The 13,989-nt window shown below is 38.0% G+C and overlaps 1 protein-coding gene across 6 annotated transcripts; it reads left to right on the forward strand.

Moving 5' to 3' along the window:
- The first annotated feature begins 1,055 nt into the window (after nt 1-1,055).
- miip (migration and invasion inhibitory protein) lies at nt 1,056-12,389 on the forward strand. Of its 6 annotated transcripts, none has more exons than XR_008388903.1 (11): nt 1,056-1,709; nt 2,426-2,497; nt 3,336-3,499; nt 5,076-5,178; nt 5,842-5,953; nt 7,397-7,479; nt 7,585-7,711; nt 7,790-7,886; nt 8,033-8,164; nt 8,627-10,240; nt 11,562-11,699. XR_008388903.1 is itself a non-coding variant. In XM_053653395.1 (10 exons), exons 1-10 carry the CDS (start codon nt 1,376-1,378, stop codon nt 11,709-11,711), a joined length of 1,374 nt encoding a protein of 457 aa, XP_053509370.1. In that variant the 5' UTR covers nt 1,058-1,375; the 3' UTR covers nt 11,712-12,389. The 6 variants fall into 6 exon arrangements, 4 of the variants coding, with proteins under 4 accessions (XP_053509370.1, XP_053509371.1, XP_053509372.1 ...); XR_008388904.1 differs by having other exon boundaries at nt 8,627-10,221; nt 11,562-11,687; XM_053653395.1 differs by lacking the exon at nt 8,627-10,240 and having other exon boundaries at nt 1,058-1,709; nt 11,562-12,389.
- Nucleotides 12,390-13,989: the final 1,600 nt, after the last annotated feature.

Below are 13,989 nucleotides of genomic sequence, written 5' to 3' on the forward strand. Positions count from 1 at the left end.
CCAGAAATGTGACAGATTTCCATATAAGGCTAAACGCTGTTAATGGCTTACACCAATCAGCCATAAGATTAAATCCACCTGCCTGATATTGTTTAGGTCCCCCTCCACTTGTGCCACCAAAACAGCTCTGACCCGTCGAGGCGTGGACTCCACAAGACCTCTGAAGGTGTGCTGTGATATCCAGCACCGAGACGTTAGCAGCAGATCCTTTAAGTCCTGTAAGTTGCGAGGTGGGGCCTCCATGGATCGGACTTGTTTGTACAGTACATCCCACAGACGCTCGATCAGACTGAGGTCTGAGAAAATTGGAGGACAAGTCAACACATTGAACTCGGTGTCTTGTCCCTCAACAATTTTTTGCAGTATTGCAGTGCGCATTATCCTCTGAAAGAGGCCACTGCCATTAGGGAATACTGTTACCGTGAAGGTGTGTACTCGGTCTGCAACAATGTTTAGGTAGGTGGTAAGTGTCAAAATAACATCCACATGAATGCCAGGACCCAAGATTTCCCAGCAAAACATTGCCCAGCGCATCACACTTCCTCCACCAGCTTTCCTTCTTCCCATAGTGCATCCTGGTGCCAAAACCTGCCGTTGTCTTGCCATCACAAGTCGCTCAGATCCTTACACTTGCCCATTTTTCCGGCTTCCAACACATCAACTTTGAGAACTGATTGTTCACCTGCCTAATATACCTCAACCCCTGACAGGTGACACTGTAACGAGATACTCAGTGTTATTCCCTTCACCTGTCATTGGTTTTAATGTGAAAATCAGCTATAATGTGTGTGTATTTGCATGTAGCCATGTTGTAGAAATAACTGGAATGTAGGATATTTTTGTCCCATGTGTATAGGTTTTAGAGTAAACCTTGAAAGTAAACAGATTTTTTTCCCCTGTTGATTCTTATATTTTATTGTCTTGTTACATTTCAGCTCTAACCTTTTAGAAGTATTTCTTATTTGTAATTGTAAAACAGTCATACAGTACATTTACAAAACTAGCAAACATTTTGTGGATAAATTAGGCTAAATCTGTCTGTTTAAAACGCAAGCCACTGGTGCATTGTGGGAAATTGCGTTAAGTAACCAGAGAAAGGTCTGCTAGCCGTTTGGGCACCAAACTCAAAAAGCAAATGGACGCTATGGTTCAATTTTTGCCACGGAATCCAGTTTAAGGCTTTAATTATTTTAAATAAATTCCTATTAAATTCGGGCGAAAAACTTCCGTGACGTTTGCTTTTGTACTTTAAATTCATATTGGTAACATTCGTTAACGTCATTGCAGCAGTTGCCATGGAAACCCGAGAGGCGACTTTAAACATGCTAGCTAGCTAGTCCGTTATTCAGTGTTAGCGAAACACAAAGCGGTCAAGATGTCGTCTTTTGAACACTTGGATGCTTTGCGAAGACGAAATAAAGAACTGCTGCAGAAATTGAACCGTAAAACCGAAAATATGCAGCGTCAAAATTTGGATTGTTCGATTAAACACGTAGAAAATGAAACCAAAACAACGGAGTCCGTTTGCGATGTTTGGAAATTAGTGAACAGTAGCGCACGCGACCGGAAGCCTCTAACAGAGAGAAGCAGAAGTTCGTTAAATGTCTCAGATGCTTTTATAAATCTGAGTGTGAGTGGAAACCGTTCAAAAGTGGTCCGAAATGCTTTGTGTAACCCGAGAGACGTCGTGAAGACATCAAAACTAGCAGGTAAGAAACCGGAAACCGAATTCGTTTACACATTGTCACTTCCGGTTCCGTATGTATTGTAATGCAGTGCTTCTTTTAAAGCACATTGGATCTGGAAATTCTTTTATACCACTGTCCTGATCAATATCTTTTGATAAGTGCATGCTTTGTAGAACATGGCTTCAGCAGTCAGATGAAACCAAGAAGATGTGAAGAAAATCCTACAGAAACAGCTGATCTTTATTTGGGATTAATCAGAATAATTTCATCGCTGACAGCTGTGTGATAATTACTTTTGAACTTTAGATTGAATGTGATTGGTTCATCTTGTGCACATTTATACAACCAGGTTATTGTAAGGTCCCCCTGTTTTTCCCCAAAATGTCTTTTCCCTAGATTGTTTTTCACTTAATTTTTAATTTATACGTTGTAATTTCACATTGCGGTGGAACAATTTCTGACATGATTTATCTTAGCTTAATTTTTATTTTTTATTTTTTTTGCATCACAAAAACCTAGACTTTTTATATCCATTATATATTTATTTTTAAGGTTAACTGAAGTTGATCTAAACTTCAAAAACAAGCCTGTAAATAAGATTTATCTGGACCACATGTGCTCTCTCGGTGGAAAGTTCAGAAATAATTATAATAAAATAAAAACAAAAAAGTTAATGATCTTACTGTACACATTTAACCAATGAGTTTGATATTGATGTATTTCCTTTATTTATACAGATAGCATCATAGAGATCCAGAGCTCTTTTTCAAGAGAGACCTGTTCATCATTAAGAAATAAAATCTTAGAAGGTATAGATTTATAGGTGCATCTAAAAAAAAAAATTTCATTATAAATGAGTTTGACCCCTCCTCCTCTGCCAGTTAGATGGGGCTGATGTATATAACTGTATCCAGGAGGACTGGCTTCATTCATCTACGTATTATGTTGTTTAACACCTCTAGATTTAAATACCAGGAAATATAATCTAAAATCTTAAACTCTCATCTCATATCTGTCTTTTGATCTCAAACCCAAATGTCCTTGATGTACTGCATTAACAAATGAATTGGCTTTGCTGTTCCCATAGTTTTGGAGGAGACTGTAGCTTGTCAAGGAACATTTACGTTTCACAAGGAAAGCTGTTTAAAAGCAGGATATTAATTTACATATGACCTGCACTCAGTGACTACTTTGTTTACCTGTAATCATTTACTTTTTTTGATGAAGTAGTAAAGTAAAGATGATGTATTTCTAGTTGTAAGGGCACATCGACCTTCCACTGAGTATCAAGTCCTGGAACAGGTCACATTTCTTCCCGATCCGATTCCATCGAGGTATTTCACGCCATGGACATTTGTGAGGTTGACTGAAGTTTTGCATTACTGCAGCAGAGTCAGATTGCTCACTCTGTCCTATCAAAAATATATGTAAATTCAGTCATATAGATATACAAGGGGACTCTCCTTAATTTGTTTGCTTGCGATATGGTTCATATTTGCATGGAGTTGCCCAGGAATGTTGAAGGAATGATAAAATGTTCTAAACACGCTAATTACGTTAGGGGAATAACAGAGACTATGACATGTAAATCCTTGCCTCATGTCTGGAATTATAACAGCTTTGTTAACGAAATTCTCTTATCCCCAGTAGAAATGTCAGACTGTTTACCAGAAGAAGAAAGGAAATTTCCATCAGAAGACGCCACGAGTGACGTCCTCCTTCAAGACCAAGGGAACAGTCGCCTACACGTTCGGTTTAATCCTACAGGAACGATGCAGCCCAAGTCCGTTATCTCACAGGAAAAGGGTGAAGTGAGTGGAAGTTTAATAAATGTGCTCACAGAGATCTTCCTTCCTGAGCAGTTTAATTCCAGACCTAATTTATACACTGCAAAAAAATATATATATCTTGTGTGGAAATATCTTGAATATGGGCTTATTTATCTAATGTTTCTTATAATCAGATTATAATGAAATGAGTATGAAATGATTCCCCTGTTTTTAGGTGAATTTACCCCTTTCACGCTTTAAATTTTCATATTCTGTGGGAAACAATACAGTATTTGTTTCTTTCTAAATAGTTTTAAAATATTTTTTTCTTTCTGTGGTTTGGAAAAAGAGGAAGAAACGCTACTATCCACTACATGAGCAATTTACTGACCTAACTACGGGGAGGAAAAAAAAAAGGCACAGATGTGTAATCTGCTTGTTGCAAGTGGCAGGCTTCTCCTTTAACCCTCAAGGACCCAAATATATATAATTAAAAAAAGGTCTATTTTTTTTCTCCACCTTTTACATATTGTTGTAGGAAGCCTCTAATGCAGAAATAAATGGGTTTGTGGGTTGTTTTTTTTTTTTTTTGACATTTCAGGGAAATATAATATTGCAAAGTTGGGCCTGTAGGAGAATTTCAGTGATTTTACTCACCGTCTGAAGAAATGTAGAGAACATCTAAGGTTCGTTTGCAGGGTGTACTGCTTATATAGCCCCATAACAGTAGCCTATATATCTATTGTCTAATAATCACACAATAATGATAATCAGACATAAACAATTTATTATAAAATTATGTTCAGATTGTATTTACAAAACCTGATGAACTGAATGAAAACTTTGGCATTTAGTCTGTTTAGTTCTGTTCGTAGCCATGTTCAATTATGATAGTCCCGGCATAAATGACGTCATACACGTTGTAGATAAGACGGCCTTTCCTGGCTGTTGTTATTCTGAAATGGGGGGAAAAAACGCTGATTATTTTCCAGGATAAATAATCTTAATTCAACTCAATCCCAATCCTACTTACACATTTTACCCATTCCACAGATTTCACACAAAACTGTCTGGCTAGCTTATTGTGTCTTCTACTTCTCATGCTAATATAATTTATACCTCCCACATTCCCGAACATTATCACCTGAAAAAAATACATATGCAGGTTTATTTTAGTAGTGCTAAAATTGATGTAATATTACAACAGTGTGCCTCACAAGGTTAACCATCCCCGGATAAGATTTTGCTATATAAAAGAATAATTGCTTGACATGGCAGTTCCATGCAGATGGAAAAAGTCATAAAACCTTGCTTAAATGTTTTAACCTCGTTATGAAATCCATATTAAATGAATATGAAAAATGATTAACCCTAAACATCCTGCAATGTGTCCTAGTAAACCATAAATGCCCTGTATTTGCATATTGGAACGTGGTGTGGAACGGCTTGTACATTTTATAACACGTAAAACATAACACACTAGCGGCAAATCTAAATGAATGGCACCGATTTAATAATAATGAAGATTTATTTATTTTATTTTTTTAACACTGATCGATTAATGAAAGAATTTGTAACTATACAGTAGGTGCAAGGATTCTTGCGTGTGTTGTTACAGAGCGTCGTGGGCCGAGTCAGGTTTGCAGACAATGAGCTGGAGACCGTATCTAAGTCGGAAAGACGACGTGTGCAGCCTTTACTGGGATATGACTGGATAGCTGGTAAGCTTATAAACTCTGAAATGAACCCAGATGAATGATGTTTCATACAGTAACAGGGTTTTTTTTTTTTTTTTGTGAATGTTGAAATCAGTAAGAGAAATACCCAGAATACCCAACAGCCATTCACTGCATCTGTAGCTGATGTGCGATGACCACGTTTGTGGTATCCATGCATCATCACCTAGACACAAATATTATGGTTTGGGGGGGGGGGGGGAGGGGTTAATGAAGTGGATTTACTGTTAACACTCTAAAATGCTATTCTTATCCCAGTGGGTTGTTCATCTTATACCACAGAAATTTTCCAACTTTCTAACCATTGTACTTGTTAAAGAACGTTCTCAGTTACGTTATAGCTGCTATACACTCAGTCATACACTCACCACCCTCATTATTTCTTTATCTGGAAATTAGTGAGACCAATTTTACTGGGAAAACACAAAGTGTAAACTCCTCTGTCCTGAAGACTTAAAGAAATAAACTAGAAGCTGTTTTACATAAATGTGTTTTGCATAAACTGCCCCATAACTGCTTTCATTATAAGTGATTTTGGAGTAAACTTGTCTAAAATTCATGTTCATGGTAATTAAGACATGGAAAAAAGATGAAGAGGTGCTGGAATGTTCATGTAAACAACCCTGCTCTTGATGCATTTGTGTTTAGGCCTGCTTGATGCTGAGAGCTCCCTGAGTGACCGCTCCGAAGACTTTTTCAGCGAGCTTCGCACCTTTCGCAGAGTCAATAAGGAGGAGTGTGTCCACAGTGTGTCCTCATGGTCAGAAGGGAAACGTTTTGTGGTTGTTGTTTGTTTTTTTGTTTGTTTGTTTTAATTTGTCATATGGAAGTCTTTTCAGCTTGTTTTGTGTGACTTCTTGTATGCGTCGGCGTGCATCGGCATGCATGTGTGCGTGGTTGTCGTGGTCTTGTGTTTCAGTTTCGGTTTACGGGCAGATAATATCATATTGAGAGAATATGAAGAGAAGTTCCTTTATCGACATGGCATGCGTCTAGTAGTCATTTGGGAACTAGAGCTTGTGACCGAATTTTATGGGAAATATGTTGAGCATATTACAAAGCGTTTTTATATTTACACTGCATACTACAAGGCAACGTTTGTGGACATCTGACCATCACACTTAAAACTGTTGCCACAAATTGCGAAGCACACAATTGTCTAGAATGTGTTTGTATGCTCTAGCATAAAAATCCCCCTTTACTGGAACAGCATGACAGTGCTCCTGTGCACAAAGCGAGCTCTATGAAGACACGGGGTGTTAAGCTTGTAGTGGAAGTGGAACAGAACCTCGACCTCATTACCATCGAACACCTCCCCAGACCTCATTACCCAATTCCTCACTAATTCTCTTGTAGCTGAATGAACACAAATCCCCACAGCCATACTCCAAAATCTAATGGAAAGCCTGTCCAGAATAGTGGAGCTTTATTCTAATAGCAAAAGGGAGAATAAATCTGGAACGGGATGTTCAGCAAGCACATATTGGTAGGATGGTCAGGTGTTCATGTACGTTTGGCTGTATAGTATAGCATAAAGTAAAATTAACTCTGACTCAGCTATTATGTAGTCAGATACTTGTTCATTTTGTTTTGAAAGACAAATTTAAAATCAGTACATGAGAAAATAGTGAACTGCGGAGAGGCCAAGAAACTTCAAAATAAAAATCTTTGATCGCAGAGGTGCCAGCATTTACGATTTCCTACTCTAATCTAGGACACACCTGCTTTTTCAGCTAAAGTGGTAATCAGATTCAATGCGAATTGAATTCATCTGGCAGAAAAAGCTGATTCACGGAAGGGGAAATAACACGTGGTATGAAAGATGCGCATTTGCTTCTGGTAGCGATTACAGTAAAAATAATAATAATAATAATTCTAACAGCATACTTGAGGATTTTTATGATAAATTTCCGTTAAATTTTTTTTTTTATCTCTGCCTGCTTGGATCTTTGTGTTACTAATTTATGGGAATTTTTTGCAAAAGGCAAAGGCTCAGATTGTTTAAGGCTAAGATTGACAAACTTACTTGCTAATTAGCTAATATATCTCTGGATTCAATAGAAAGTATAGAATTGAGAAACAGTGATGTCATAAAGACACTCACTGGGGTTAAAGAGTTAATTCTGTTTTCCAGACAGGAGTAGGAAAATTCCACAGGGTGAATCCCCAGAGTCATTCGAATCTTTTTGTTTGACTTTGACAGGCTTCCTGTTGCAGCCGACTTCTGGACACCTTCAGTAGAAGACAATGTGACTAACCACGAGCGTACAACAGACACTCACCAATGTGGGACTCTTTGGTGTTTGTACATGATACTGTTTCAATAATATGTACTCTTAAACCTGGTAATGATCTTGTAATTTTAACACTTTAAAAAAAAACATTTTTTAGGCACATTCTGCTACCGAATCAACAGTCGGCTTTTTGCAACTCCTCTGGATCCTCAAGCTGCGTGTCCCGTTTGCAAGATGCCCAAAGAGAAGCATCCACACACAGAGAACGAGCCTGCTTTTATTAGGTGCAACTGTGATCAGAGAGAAGTTGTGTTCGTTCAGAAAAATGTACACTGTTAACTTTAATCTTGTTTTTGCAACAGGGTTAGTATTCCTCGCGCAACACTTCTGCCAGCGTATCGATACAAAGCGCACCGCCGCTGCAGCTTCGATCCGTCAGACAGTCTTGGTTTGCCCTCTGTGAGTTCTCAGTTGGAGTTTTGTTTTTTTATATCAATTATTAAAAGTAAGAGATCAAGATTTAATCAGTGACAAAACAAAAATAGTTAGTGGTAAAGTGTGGATGAACTTTTGGGAAACGAGCATTGTTTTGGTTCCTCATGCAGCACTGTCTGTCTGGATGGTCAAACATCTCAATGGGAGCAGGCTCTGAGATGAGCAACCTAGATCTGAGAAGCTCCATGGAGATCAGGCCAAATACAGGAACAGTGCCTTCAGCCCAGCCTGAGAACCAGCTGGTGAGAACATAAAGATCCACTCTTTCATCCACTCTTTCATCCGCTCAGTCATCCACTCATCCATCCATCTGTCCACCATCCACTCATCCATCTGTCCCCCATTCACTCATCCATCTGTCCACCATCCACTCATCTATCCATCTGTCCATCATCCACTCATCCATCTCTCCACCTTCCACTCATCTATCCATCTGTCCATCAACCACTCATCCATCCATCCATCCATCCATCCATCTGTCCACCATCCACTCATCCATCCATCGATCTGTCCTCTTTCATTCACTCATCCTTCCATCCTTAATCTACTCTTACAAACATGCATCTACACTCGAATCCATCCATCCATTATTATCCATCTGTCCACTAGGGATGTGATGGTGAGGACATTTTCCCAAGCATTCAGTTTTTAATTGTAGTGTCCGTTCTCTAACTGAACTAAACGATTTTTATTACTATAAAAAGGCAAAACGACGGTGGGGGCGGTGCCGCGGTGAGCAAGTGATGTAATCCGTGTGCGGCCCCAACACCAGGAACACCGTCTATTGCAGCAAGCCTACTGTCCAACATCCATTTATTCAAACATGTATAATACATCCATCCATCAAGTCAACATCCACTTACTAATCATCCATGCATGTGTGCATCCATTTATCCATCAATCCATCCATCATGTACTCCTACACATCTATTCATACATAGTAATTTCATAATAATGGTTAAACTGATGGAATCTCTTTTATAAACAACTTTAACTGAGCAACAAATGTAGATGAGTCTGTCCATATAATGAGTATGAAACTGTTTCTGCAAATTTGTAATCAGGAATCTGAATGCAAGAACCACAAAACATTCCATGTATTTTATTATGTTCCATTATTACAGGGTAGTTGTTCACAAACCAGTTCTTTTTACCCTTTTCTGTGAATTGTTAACGAGTAATTAAACTCTATAATCAGGTCACCATGGTTACATCCAACCAGCTGTCATCATCACCACACAGACACATAATTCCAGTTCTAATACCATGATGGGATTGTGGAATTTCTAGACTAGTTTCCTGTATCCTCTTCCTCCGGAATATTTAAATAATCATTCAGTTGTTGTTGTTATCTGCCAACCGGCCTACTGAAGGGTAATTCCAGGGTTATGGATGGTGACATTTTATCTCCTACTGACTGAGTATGCAAAGCTGGTCAGGAAGATTGGAGACCGGTCACTGGAGATGAATGATCAATCTCCTCTTCAATCAAATCAACACTTAAGTAGAACTTTTTCAACAGCATAAAGTTGGTTAAAAGGTCTTACCCAGTAACACACTATGCCAAAGTTGAAAGAAATTCCAGAAATGATGAGGATGAATGTGATCGAAATCCATCAGTCTGGGAAGGGTTAGGCTCTGGGACTCCAAAGGGCCACAGCGAGAGCCGTTATCTCCAAACGCAAAAAACTCTGCACAGTAGTGAACCTTCCCAGAAGTGGCCGACCTTCCAAAATTCCTTCAAGAGCACAGCATTGACTTATCCAGGAAGTCACCAAAGAGCCAATGACAACGTCAAAGGACCTACAGGCCTCTCTTGCATCAATAAAAGTCACTGTTCATGACTCCATTATCAGAATGACACTGGGCAAAAATGGCATCCATGGAAGAGTGGTGAGGTGAAAACCACTGCTAAGCCAGAAGAACATTAAGGCTCGTCTGAATTTTGCTAGAACACACCTTGATGATCTCAAACCTTTTGGGAGAATGTTCTGTGGACTGATGAGTCGAAAGTGGAACTGTTTGGAAGACAGGAGTCCTGTTGCATCTGGCATAAACCAAACACAGAATTCCACAAAAAGAACATCATACCTATGGTCAAGCATGGTGGTGGCAGTGTGATGGTGTGCGGATACTTAGCTGCTTCAGGGCCTGGACAACTTGCAATAATTGAGGGGAAACATGAAACATTCTGCTCTGTACCAGAAAATCCTAAAGGAGAATGTCCGGTCTTCAGTCAGTAAGCTGAAACTCCAGCGCAACTGGATTATGCAGCAAGACAATGATCCAAAGCATAGGAGTAAGTCCTAGTCCTAGAGGTAAATGAACAATGAGACTGATCTCCAGTTATCAGAAGTGTTTTGGTTGCAGTTATTGCTGCTAAAGATAAAGGGGCTATTAGTTTTTCACATTGGTAATAGGGATTGGATAACTTTTTTGTGTGTTTTTACTCAGGTTGCCTTTGTTCTATGTTGTATTTTGTTTGAAAATCTAAAACTGTTTAGTACGAGATATACACAAAAACAGAAGAAATCAGGATTGGGGCGAATACCTTTTCACAGCACTTAATAAATGTCACACGACTGCATCATGTGGTTAACTGTATGGAAGTAAGAGTAAAACTAAAAATTAACAAAGTTAAATATATATTTTTTTTTTCTGTGCTGCTGATAGGGTACAGTTGACATTTGTTGACATTGTTTCCATGTCAAGGTTGACATTTGCATGGAATTGCCCTGAACTGTTTCCAGTATGAGCCGGTCAGGATGGGGCACACAATGTTAACTGATTTCAATATTATTTCACTAGAAAATCAAGGACTGAGAGCCGTGCTTGGTTCCATTGGCAATGTACAGAAGAATAAGGCAGTAAATCGTACCACATCGTTGCTTTGAAGAGATATTATTCACTGGAAGCTAATGACCTATTGAAATAAGGAATAAAGTACTTGGAGTCATTCTGTGTTATAGTAAAATAAGGAGTATCACGGTGAAGTGATGAAGTCACTGTTACCATCAGTGATAATTATATTCCTATAACAGCATGCCCCCAAGTCTTTTACTCCTCTTATACCACAGCCATTTCCCGATGATGAATTAAAATATATATATTAAAGAATGACATCCATTTTATCCATTTACAGTTACACATATAGCTACATGTTGTGAAGCATCTACAAAACAAGAACTTCCTTTTGTCTGTTTTCATTTTAAATACTGAATCATTTCGAGTATTAGCCAATATAAATTAACTGGCATTGCATGGAAAAAATATTGCGCAGATATTTTTAACGCTTATTAGAGAAATATGTATTGCAGGTTATTACCCAGGTTATGTTTTTTATTTTCATCTCTTTTTATATGTGCATATCTGTAGACCGTTTTTTTTTTGTTTTTTGTTTTTTTACTGCAACACTATGACATTTAAATGCTGGGATTTCCTGAAGTGTAGGAATAGTAGACGTTACCACGTCTGGTCTTTTTAGTTTTGTTTTTTTTTCTTTTTTTCATGTTCGAAAATGTTTCTCTGTGACCTTTTTTTTTTTTTTGAGTGCTCTTCAGATTGTTATCTTTCTTCTACTATTTTGGAGATCGGTGCTATGTTTTTATCTTGGTTATTTGTGTTGTATCTCATTTACAGGATGTCTCCAGGTCCAGGGCGTCAGGATGCCAGCGCTCTGATCAGCTTTTGGACGTTTCTCGCCTGGCACGATATCAGTTCCAGCACCTCGCCTCCATGAGGACTAAACCGAATAAGAGCTCCTACCCATTTTACTTATTCAGTCACTAAATGCTGCTTTCTGCGCACACACACACACTCAGAATAATGTTTGATAGACATCACTGTGTTTCGTCTCTATGCAATCAGACTTTGGTTAGACGAATTCTGATCACACTAACTTCATACAGCCTGATAGATGCAGGTGAGGATATTACAATAAGCTACATCTTAATCATCAGTTTCTCAACATGTTACACATACTGTCTGGATTTAATCATACAGACTGACTGCTTCAGAAATGATAGCCAGGTAAAAACAATGAATGAACGGAAGTGTTTTATTCCTTTTATACCACAGCAAACAATTAATTTTTTTTACATTTATTAAAGAAAACACTAACACATTTTTTATCTGTTTATAGTTGCATTTAATGTTGTGGTATGTCTGTGAAACAAGTTAGTTCCTGAGAGAATAGTCGTTCTCTCAGTAGTCTCTCTCTCTCTCTCTTTTGAAGCAAACTCCTTCGGCAAATGTTTTCTTTGTTAAATAACAACTTTTATTTAATACATTATTATTAGGCATAGATTATAATGAGCGTCTGCCACACAAGTCCCTACGTAAGTTATTACTGTAGAAATGATACAGTGTTAGAACGAGTGTATGAATGCTTAAATTAAAGCTGCACTACTGTCAGGACGAATTAATCAACCAAAATCAAAAATAAAAATAAAAAATTTTACCACATTACCCATGCATACATCCTGACCATCCCTTTCTGATCATATACATGTAGATAGTTGTTCATGTTTCACACACTGACGTCCACTGCTTTTTTTATGAAAAGATATCATCAAAAGTCTTTGATCTTTTGGAAAAAAGTGACGTAGCCCTTTATCATGTTTCCGCTGTGGTTTTAATAGAGAGGATCAAAAAGCTAACTGATAAAGTGTCAGAGCAGAGAACTAGCTGTGAAGCATACTAGTTTTTATCATATTGATAAGTCAAATGTTGAGAAAATAATAATAATTTGGGAGGGAATACCCCCTCAAACACTATGGTTTTTTTCTTGAACTCGATGCCAGTTGGACATTTGTAAGTAAACAGTGTTGTGGTATGACTGGATGAGATACAGCAGTGTTGTCTGGGGGATTTTAAACACTGCATGCATCCAGAAGTGACGTTTTTTAATACTTTGTTGGTCACCTTGTACTGTAGCTGTACAGTCATTCTCATCAGCACTGATGTCAGCTGGATATTTTTGGGTTTTGGAACGCAACAAGGCTGCTCTGCCTGATACATGACAAAAATGAACAAATAGTGTATGCGATGGTAACCGGATGATATTGCTTCACAAGTTTCTCCTCTGTTGTTCCTCTGCCAAACGTTTGGATGGTCCTGGCAAAACTTCTTTCTTCAGTGTTTTGGTTCAGAACAATTTTACTTTTGGTTCTGCATTGCCTTTTGGCTGCTTGTATTGTCTTGTTGCATGATGTATTCATTCATTTATATTGAACAATTTTTTTAAAAAAAAATTTTTTTTTTGTAAAACTGATGTACATGCTTCATAGGAGAAACCATAGGAGATGCAAAGTTTCAGCATTCACCTGTAAGTACCAGGTAGGTGTATCTATAAAATGAGCAAAAGCATGCATAACTATGCACTATGCACTCCGAGGGGGAAAAAAGTACTGACAAATTTCTTTTTACTTACTTGAATCACAATCCATTATTTAAAAAAATATTTGTTATAGTTTCATAGTTATTCGCTTGTATGACAGGTCACGTGAATTAGGGTTTAAACCTTAAAAGTGACCAACAATTTGAGCTATAAATAATGTTAGCTTGGACCTCATTTATTTTGTCAGTGAAATATTCAGGAATTTAAAGGAATATTAAATAAATATTCAGAATTTTACTGCACACACTGGAATAATGAGGTCTGGTATGTAAAAAGTCTGACAACCCCTGATCTGATTAAAGGTGCATAATTGGACATTAAGGACCACTCTTGTGCATTTGAATTAGCTTCTAGACTGATACTCAGAGAGAAGGTACACTAGATGCACATTATTTCCAGGTAAAAGGTAAAACACATTGAAGGTGCAAAAGGTGTTCGCTAGAGGGTACCACAGCAGTGACAAAGAAAGGTCAAGGTATTTCCTGTGAGTCAAATGGGATAGTTTATCCTGACTTGTTGATTGCTGTGGATTTATATGAAATGTACTTTTTAACTCGGTGCTTAGGGTAAAAGTGATGAGTGATGTCACTAACCATAACAGGTTGAGGTGTTAACTCTTGAAATTAAGCATATCCCTTGTTTTCTGAGTGTGTGTGTGTGTGTGTGTGA

Source organism: Ictalurus furcatus, chromosome 21, assembly GCF_023375685.1.
Source record: "Ictalurus furcatus strain D&B chromosome 21, Billie_1.0, whole genome shotgun sequence".
NCBI classification, from domain to species: Eukaryota; Metazoa; Chordata; class Actinopteri; order Siluriformes; family Ictaluridae; genus Ictalurus; species Ictalurus furcatus.